The sequence below is a fragment of the Vipera berus genome (genome assembly GCF_964194415.1).
Source record: "Vipera berus genome assembly, chromosome: Z".
NCBI classification, from domain to species: Eukaryota; Metazoa; Chordata; class Lepidosauria; order Squamata; family Viperidae; genus Vipera; species Vipera berus.
The window spans coordinates 101477220-101486552 of record NC_138205.1 but is presented as its reverse complement, the minus strand read 5'-3'; the positions used below and the strand labels follow the sequence as shown (position 1 = coordinate 101486552).

Genomic DNA, 9333 nt, shown 5'->3' with positions numbered 1-9333 from the left:
TGGCTGTTCAGCTATAAATCTCCTTGCAAATAATAAATGGATTAATAATAACAAGGTATGAAGTTCTTTTTATAGAAAAAATGGGAGAGAATTGAAACTAAATGCGGCAGTTAGACAACCATTTTGATAAGAGGATAATTGAGGCGACACTGGTGTATAATTAGAGGATAATTTATGCTATATCCACTTTTATTTCACCTCCCAAAATAAACCCAGTCCATAATCATTACAGGCAAATTGTTCTGAATTTTATAGCTGCAATTTGAACAAAGTAGTGCAGTTAATCATGGGAGATTTTCCCCCTCTTTTTTGTGTGTGTATTCCTGATTAGAAGTCTAATTGCCTCCTTTCGGAAAGTAAAAATAACTGCGAAGTGACTCTATTTTTATCATTAACAATGTTGACAATAAAATAAAATCAACTGGAATTGTAATCGAAAGGCAAACTTAGGGCGAAGGCACTTTTCCTCGGGTAGTTTATATTGCAATCAAGATTTGCCAAACCACTAACCGCATGTCTCATTTGCATATATTTGAAAGTATTACAGGAGCTTCTGTTTTCAATAGGGGGAAAATGTATTACTGGCAGATCTCTAAGGATTCGCCTTCGGATCAGGATGCTTAAATATAAACGCTATTGTGCTGATGAAGGAGAATCCTCCAATATTTGAGGTCCTTTTTATTGAACGCTTCCCCTGACGACTTGTTCTAGCAATGCTCCACTTTACGTTATCAGCTTTGTACAAAATTGGGGCTATCACAGTGCAATGGCCACATTAATCCATAAGGGTGATTGTGCTTTGATTCTGGAAAGGACATGCTACGCTATTGCGGGTTGTAATGCACACGCATAAGGTGAGGTATAATGGAATGGCAGAGTGATACCTCAGTATGGAAGTGTACCTGTACACAGATATACTCAGGCATACACACGGAAGGGCAAATCGTGGTATATTTACTGAATAGGCACCTGATTTTCCAGGCGAGAGTGCTGTTTGAAAGCGCAGCTTTGTTGCGGTGGTGGTGCGGTGAAACAGCCACACACGCACGCGCGCGAGCGCACGCCCGCGCAGACATACACGCCCGCGGGCGCGCATAGGCACACAAACACACACACACACACAGAGAGAGAGAGAGAGAGAGAGAGAGAGAGAGAGAGAGAGAGAGAGAGAGAGAGAAACAGACTATTGGTTGGTTGGCTGGCTGGTTGGCTGGCTGCTTCTAGCTGGCTCCAAGCTTTGAAGTTGTGCAGAAGGTGGGCTGGCGCAGACGCCAGTAGAAGTGCCCGGGCTTGGTGACGTCAGGGGTTGAGTGACCAATGAGGAGCCGCTGCCCTCTGGAGACAAACCATTCGACTTGGGCGTTTATTTATTTATTTATTTGGAGGGTGTGTGCGCTCGAGCGCGCGCGCATGTTGTATTCCGTTTCCCCTCCCTCGTTTTCTTGTCTGAAGCCTATAAGCTGAAGCTCAACTTTAAGAGAATAAATCTACCTTAAAAAAGAAGCAAAGAAAAGAAATCTCTGCCTTAAACTCCATCAGCTTTAAGCAGACACCCAGGTTCATAAGCGTAAAAACAGACCCCCAAACCGGAAAAGAACAAGGGCGAAAGAGGGAAGAGAAAAGGGAAGAAGAAAAAAACCAACACAAGCTGCTGGCTAGAGGGCAAGAGAAGAGAGGGGAGAGGCCCCAGGAAAGAGGACTTGGCAGCGCGTCCCTCTCTTCCTGCCCCCTCCTACCTTGGTTCCCTTCCTCTCCCTCTCCTTCTCTCTCTCCCTCCCCAGCGCTTCGCGCACGCCTCCCCTCCGCCCCTCCCTCAGTTAACAAGGCCCCTCTCCCCCTATTGCTCTCGCACGCTCTCTCCTTTCTCCCACCTCAACTCCCCCCCCCAAGATACACACACTCGCCAAAAGGGGGGGGAGAAGGGAAAAAAAGGAGGGAAAGGGGGGGAAATATAGCGAGCGAGCCCCGGCGCTAATTCCCGCCCGGCGCAGGCTAATAGGCTCCCTCGAAGGTGGCGGGAGCGCAAGGGGGCGCCGAGCCGGGCAGAGGCGCTCGTCTCTGGCTGCCCAACTTGGATGATGACCATGACTACGATGGCTGACGGGCTGGAAGCGCAGGACTCGTCCAAATCTGCTTTCATGGAGTTCGGGCAGCAGCCGCCGCCGCCGCCGCCGGCGCCTCAGCAGCCTCCCCAACCGCCGCCGCCGCCGCCGCCGCCTCCAGTGGCACAGGCGCCCGGCGGCTCCTCACATTCAGCACAGCAGCAGCAGCAGCAGCAGCAGCAGCAGCAGCAGCAGCAGCAGACCTCGCCGGCGGCGGCCATGGCGGGCGCCCACTACCCGCTCCATTGCCTGCACTCGGCGGCGCCGGCCTCGCATTCGCACCCGCACCACCAGCACCCGCACCCGCACCACCACCACCACCACCACCACCACGCCGCGCCTTACCCGGCCGGGCCGGCCGGCGCCAACTCCTATAGTCACCGTTCGCTTGCCGCGGCTGCCGCCGCGGCCGCGGCCGCCTATCCTTATGTGAGCCACTCGCAGCACAGCCCTTACCTCCAGTCCTACCACGGCGGCGGGAACGGCGGCGGGAACGGCGGCGGCGGCGGCGGCGCGGGCAGCCAGACGCGGCCGGACGACGCAGGTGGGTGACCCAGACGCGCGCGCGGATCTCAGCCAAGGCCCCCCGCGCCTCCTCCGTCTGCCCGATGTAGCTGGCCTTCCTTCCTTCCTTCCTTCCTTCCTTCCTTCCTTCCTTCCTTCCTTCCTTCCTTCCTTCCTTCCTTCCTTCCTTCGTCCCTTTGTCCCTTTTTCCTTCCTTTCTTCTTTCTGTCTTTTCCTCCCTCTTTCTGGCTCTCCGATTCCTTCCTTTAGCTTTCTTCTGGCCTGTAATGCGTTTTCTTCTGGCTTCCCTCTTTTGCACTCTGTCTTGCCGCTTCCTTTTCACTCGTCTCCCCCTCCGCTTCGTTCCGAGGCACGTTTCCTGGCAAGTGACCATCCAGGCAACGCACAGGACCTGGCTTCTCATTCCACCGTTTGTGGACGAAGATGCCCGGCTCCCCGCGCCCTCTTTCGCACTGCAGGTCTCTTTGAAATGATATTTTCTCTGCCCGATCCGGAGCCTGTTTCTCAGGGAAGGGAGTCGCAAGCAGTTCAGTGGAACTTACTCTACTCTTAAGTAAGTGTGCTTGCCATTTGCAGCTCCCCTCCCACTATCCTGACTTCTTTTCTTGCACCAACACGACCCGAATCGGCAGCTCCGGGACGTTCTTTAGATCCACACGAGTGCTATAAGAGAACCAGAACTCCGGTGTTCTTGAGAATGTCCAAGCATGTGGGGTTTTTTCTTCCCCCGTGGGTTCGACAAGCATTGTCATGCACTTGAACGCTTTCAAATGGACTGTGGAGTGCAATTGTATGCCTACAGACCATTTTCTAGGACCAGACTGACCCTCCGCAGTTCAGAATTATAACTTGTTTGTTTGGGGTTTCATTATTTTTTTTTAAATGAATGTTTGTTTAGCCCATGGGTGCCCTTTCTGTGCGGCGGCCTGTATGGCAGAATTATTTGAGAGAAAACAATTGCCCCTTTGCCTTCTCCTACAATGATGGGCACAAAAGTGACAGGCTCTCTGTGAAAAGAAATTCCTCCTCAGCCAAAGGCAGATGGGCCACAACAGTTCAAGGAAGGAAGGAAGGAAGGAAGGAAGGAAGGAAGGAAGGAAGGAAGGAAGGAAGGAAGGAAGGAAGGAAGGAAGGAAGGAAGGAAGGAAGGAAGGAAGGAAGGAAGGAAGGGGAAGGTAGGAAGGAAGGAAGGAAGGAAGGAAGGAAGGAAGGAAGGAAGGAAGGAAGGAAGGAAAAGGAAGGTAGGTAGGTAGGAAGGTAGGTAGGTAGGTAGGAAAGAAGAAAGGAAGGAAGGAAGGAAGGAAGGAAGGAAGGAAGGAAGGAAGGAAGGAAGAGGAAAGGAGGAAGGAAGGAAGGAAGGAAGGAAGGAAGGAAGGAAGGAAGGAAGGAAGGAAGGAAGGAAGGAAGGAAGGAAGATTACAGAGCCTAGGACACAAAAATGACTTCAGTGTCCTCTTAGATGCTTGTAGCAGAGGGAGGATGTGTCCTCAGCCTTGTAAAACTTTGTAAAATTTCAAATTATATATGAATTTTTATCCATCTGTCTAATCAGCTAATCTCTAATAAATATTTTAACAAACCAATAAATGACTAAATCAGCAATAGTGTCAATATGAAAAGGTTTTTTTTCCTATATTTGACTTTGGTTATCTGTCTGTCCAAACAGTTCTTGCAATTTCTCTGCATTTATTCACTGAGAGAGAAATAAATTAACTTGCATTAGTATAAAATGAGGATAACCATATTAAAGGAAATGTTCGCATAATATGTGTTTATTTCTGTTAATTCAAAATAAAAGTTGTGGTTTAGAAGGGTATTTAGATAACCATACTAATTATAAACTAATATAAAATGGATGTTTCATTAAAATTATTTTCCTGTTGCAATTTTTGAATGAAGATCTCTGAATTGTTCCCACAAGTAGCAGTATTTATTTACTTGAGGGGAAAAAAATCTCTATGCATCATTAATTAATACGTTTTTTCCTGCAGAAATGTCAGGAAAGTCAGTAGGGTCATTTTGCAGGTAAAAGTGAATCCACCACTAAAAAGGGCATTGATGATCTGCTTGCCTTATTTACCTGCCCTCCCCCTAATGCTTCTACAGTTTTAGCAATCATATTGGGGCAGTTTTATCATTAGATAAACTCCCAACACGAACAACCCCCTAAGCTAGGCATGAGGTTTTTAGCTGCCCCTCTTCCTTTCCAATGCACTTTCCGTTTTGATTGCAGATCAACAAAAAACCACAGTGATTGAAAATGGGGAGATTCGATTTAATGGGAAAGGGAAAAAGATCCGGAAACCTCGAACCATTTACTCAAGTCTGCAGCTGCAGGCATTAAACCACCGCTTCCAGCAGACCCAATACCTGGCACTTCCAGAGAGAGCAGAGCTGGCGGCTTCATTAGGACTTACTCAGACACAGGTAATTCCTAGGAAAGAAAGACCAGGCCAGGCAACCTTTAGGAGAGGAGATCAGGACTGACATGCTGGTGGTAGTAGCAATGAGATATATATATATTTTAATGTATAATTTCCTTGGACTAAGAATAGAAAATGGAAAGCAGTGGATCACCTAAACATAATCTAAAAGTGTATTGATAAGCTATCAGTTATCTGTGCAGAGATATTTGGAAATCTAGATCTAGTTCATCTAGCTCTCTACTTTTCCTTTGCCTCTGATCAAGGCAAACAATGTGTTTAGAAAAAGGCATATCTGCCAACACAGAATTTGGGTGTTTATCTATTTTATTATAGTCAAAATATCAACTATAAAAGAATCATATATATATAAATATGCCATATGTATATATGTATATGCACATATATATATGAAGTATTAGATGTAGGAAGAGTAGAACAGTCTCTCTATCCTAGTCTGATATAGTAGAAAGATACTAGCTATGCTAAAGAGCCTCTGGGCCCAAATAAAACACACCTACTTTAGTGATATTCAATAGTAAATTATCCTGGATGAGTAACTAGAATCCAGTGGGTGCCCTTAGGCTAAATGTACAAAAGGTGGTGATAAAGGCTGAGGATCAAAGGGAAGCGTGTACAAAATTAGAACAAGTTAAGCTACAGTTAAATGTGGTTGATGTGTTCTTGGTTTCTCTGCAAATTTAAGCCTGAATGACACGTGGAGTATTATTGACTTGGAAGAGTGAAATACAGCAATTAATTGTATTCCTGGATAGCAAGAAAAGTTTTGGGTTTTGGTTTTTTTTTTAAAGTTTTGGTGGCATTTGCATTTTGGGCAGGAGGGTGGGAGCATCGATCATATATGTGCTCAGGGCTTGTAGTTAAAAATGTAAGTAAAACAGAGAATAAATACAGAGAATTGAGATTCCATGTCTTAAGGTAATAATGAACTTTCTGACCAGGAAAACAGGAACTTGTATTCTGTCTTGCAGGTTGAAATGTACTAGAAAATTAATATTATAGAGAAAAGATGTATATTGTCAGGGAGTTCCAACAGCTACCCCATTTGAATGACACACACTTTGCGATTGTCCATGTATTATATTCTTCTTTTAAAGTCTCTCTAACTTTTTTAGTTCCTCCCTTATCCCATATCTTAGATTATTTTTTTTAACAGCGCTCAAATCAAGCCAGCGATCTCCACTATAAACTTCAAATCGGCTCATTTTTCTAGCCCTTTCCTGCTGACCACCAAAGGACCTGCTGCACAGGGGCTGTTTTTGATTCTCCTTTTTTATAAGCCAAGCTGGATTTCCAACTATACTGACATATTTGTGATTTAAGCCAATTTAGGCCCCCTGAAGCCAGTCAGCTGCCAGAGTCATTTTAGAGCCTGATCTTAAAAGCTCTTTCAAGTCCAAGTGGCACCCCCTTCGTAAGCAGATTTATTCAGGAGTAGATCCAGCTGACCAGTGAAACCGCTGAGTATGTGTTTCTAGGACTGCACACTCATCCCACTGTAAGTGAAGAACCAGCTGCACCAGTCCAGGTGAAAAAGTCTGCTAAGGGCAGTTCCAGGTGCTGGAGGATGGGGATTTGAGATGGGAAGCCACTACAATATGAATCAAGATTGTAGATAATCACTTTTGTTGAATACAACAACAACAACAACAACAAAAAACCCCACCCCCAAGCTTTCTATCCCTTCGCCTCTTATTCAAAACGAGTGTTGCATGTTTTTAATTATGCAGCATAGTATACTGATGAATATCAAAGCTGTGCACGTCTATAGCTTATGTACCTGCGTAGATGCTTTGAATGGATGAATAACAAAATAAGCCAGCAGAGTAAGTGCACTGCAATGGTCTCATAGAAGAAAAAGGCCCTTAAAAAAAGTAAACACAGTAAAATAAAATGTAATACTCAGTTACCTAAGGCTCCTTTGTTGCAGGTAACTGCAGTGATAAGAAGGAAGGGAAGGGTTAGGGTTAGGGGAGAGGGAGGGGAGGATATTGGACTTTATGATTCAGGGTAGTTGGGCTCCATTGCTCCAAATATAAAGAAGGGGGGGGGGGAGAAAGGAAATTTCAAAGAGACTTTTCTTTGTCCTCTTCCCTCCCCCTGGCTGCTGGTAAGCTGCTGTTCTATAGGCATTTCGATGACTTTCCCCTTTTGGTTGCAGGTGAAAATCTGGTTCCAGAATAAGCGTTCCAAGTTTAAGAAACTGCTCAAGCAAGGCAGCAATCCTCACGAGACAGACCCCCTGCCCGGCTCGGCTACCCTCTCACCGCGCTCTCCAGGTCTCCCTCCAGTCTGGGACGTTTCAGCCTCTGCCAAAGGAGTCAACATGCCTCCCAACAGCTACATGCCTGGCTATTCTCACTGGTACTCCTCCCCACATCAAGACACTATGCAGAGACCACAAATGATGTGAACGGTCCAAGAACAACAACTGCTGGGCTTGGCCAGCTCGTGGTGTCTTGGGGGTGAATTGGGAGCGCGTGGCCACGAAGACGGACTCTTCTGCCTTCCCCTCGCCTTTAACCTCAGTCATTGATCTCGAGCAGAGAGAAACCATTTGCGTCGCAATCCACGTCAGACGCTTTCTTTGGGATGTTTTGTTGGGGATTCAAAGGCACCAAGCCTTATTGGGAGTACAAGTCAGAGCAAAAAAAAAAAAAAAACAACAACAAAAAAACAAAAAACCCAATTACAGCCTTTCCCTACTAGTCCACCGCGCAGCAACTTAAAAAAAGATCCTGTGGAATGAAAAAAAGCTAACAAAAGCTACCCTAGTTTTATTCTCCGAACCTAGATTAACAAAACAAAATGGACAGCGGGAAGATATTTTTTTTTTCTTTAGAAAGAAGGAACTGCCATGCCGGGAAGAAGATGCGGGGGGGGGGGGGTGAGGAGAGGGGAAAAATCTGGTTTACTAAGAGTATTTTATACCTCCCCCACACCCACACCCACACAATCAGCACAATCGCGAATCCTGATCGGAACTCGAAGTCTTTTCTTTCCCAATCTCTCTCCCCCCCCCAAACACCTTTCCCCCCACCTATAATCAATAAGCCACTCTAAATGAATTAAAGCACCTGAAAATGACCAGAAGGTCCCTTGTGCATGCCCCATTGCAACCAAGTAGAGTTCTGCATTTGCGCCACCTTTATTTATTCTAAGGGGGCTTCCAGAAGGGATTCTTTCCAATGGATTTTGCGGGGGGGGGGAGGGTGGAGAAAGGGAGGAAGAATCAGGGAAAGTAAAAAACATTTTCCCTGTCCAAAGGCTAAAATTCCGACCACAATCCTCTCCCCATAAACTTCTGAGTCACGATGTACATACTGTTGAATTTTAGTTGTATATATATCTTTGTATGTTTTGTCTCCTTCTTTCATATATAGAGTAAAAAGCCACAAAATGTGCAAGAGTCCTGCTTTAGTTCTGTGCGTTGACAAGTTTCTTTCTCTGACGGCTTCCCATCCTCCCGGTTATTCAGATAGCCAAAATTACAAACCCCCCCCCTCTCTCTCTCTCTCCCTCTCCCTCTCCCTCTCCCTCTCCCTCTCCCTCTCTCTCTCTCTCTCTCTCTCTCTCTCTCTCTCTCTCTCTCTCTCTCTCTCTCTCTCTCTCTCTCTCTCTCCCTCTCTCCCCCTCTCCCTCTCCCTCTCTCTCACCCACCCACCCACCCACCCCCGTTTCCAAAGCATATCAAGAAGGATTCTTTATGACTCCTTCTACTGGAGCTTTACTCCTCTGGGGTAGCCTATCCAAGGCTGCAGTTTCTCAGTCCACATCCTCGGTGGCCTGGCTTAGCTGGAGTTCTTCTCCAGAGTAGGAAAGTTTTGCATACCTCCTCAGGAGCAGAGCAGCACCAGAAGAGCTCAGTCTAAGGGACGAGTAGTTCTCTTTGGAAGTCTCTCCCCCCCCCCCCGCCCTCCCCAGCAGGTGCCGGCCAGTGGCAAGGCAGATACACACACGCCCACCCACGCACAAATCAGTCCTAAAAATCGTGTCTCTTTAGGGACCGGCCGACCTTCCTATCTGCCCACTCTAACGGTGAAGATTATTTCCTATAGGAAGCCTGTCTGAATCCACCAAGAGTGGATTTTAAGAAGATACCAGCCTCCCAATCCAAATTATCTTTCAGGAGAGCCTTGGGTTGGAGTGAATTGTCTCCCAGTAAGCCACCTAGGGTCGCGTGCATTTGTCGGTATTAGGGCTACCAGCCTCTGGATTTTCGGTAATTCTACCTGGTTCCCCCCTTCCGCCCCACCCCAAGT

At 46.6% G+C, this 9333-nt stretch overlaps 1 protein-coding gene across 1 annotated transcript; it reads left to right on the top strand.

The window, feature by feature from the left end:
- Positions 1-2075: 2075 nt before the first annotated feature.
- Positions 2076-8266, top strand: DLX6 (distal-less homeobox 6; the record flags this gene model as incomplete). The annotated part of the gene is made up of 4 exons (XM_081345260.1): positions 2076-2222; positions 2292-2646; positions 4861-5054; positions 7233-8266. 4 exons carry the CDS (start codon positions 2076-2078, stop codon positions 7482-7484), a joined length of 948 nt encoding a protein of 315 aa, XP_081201386.1. The 3' UTR covers positions 7485-8266.
- Between the last annotated feature and the right edge of the window lie 1067 nt (positions 8267-9333).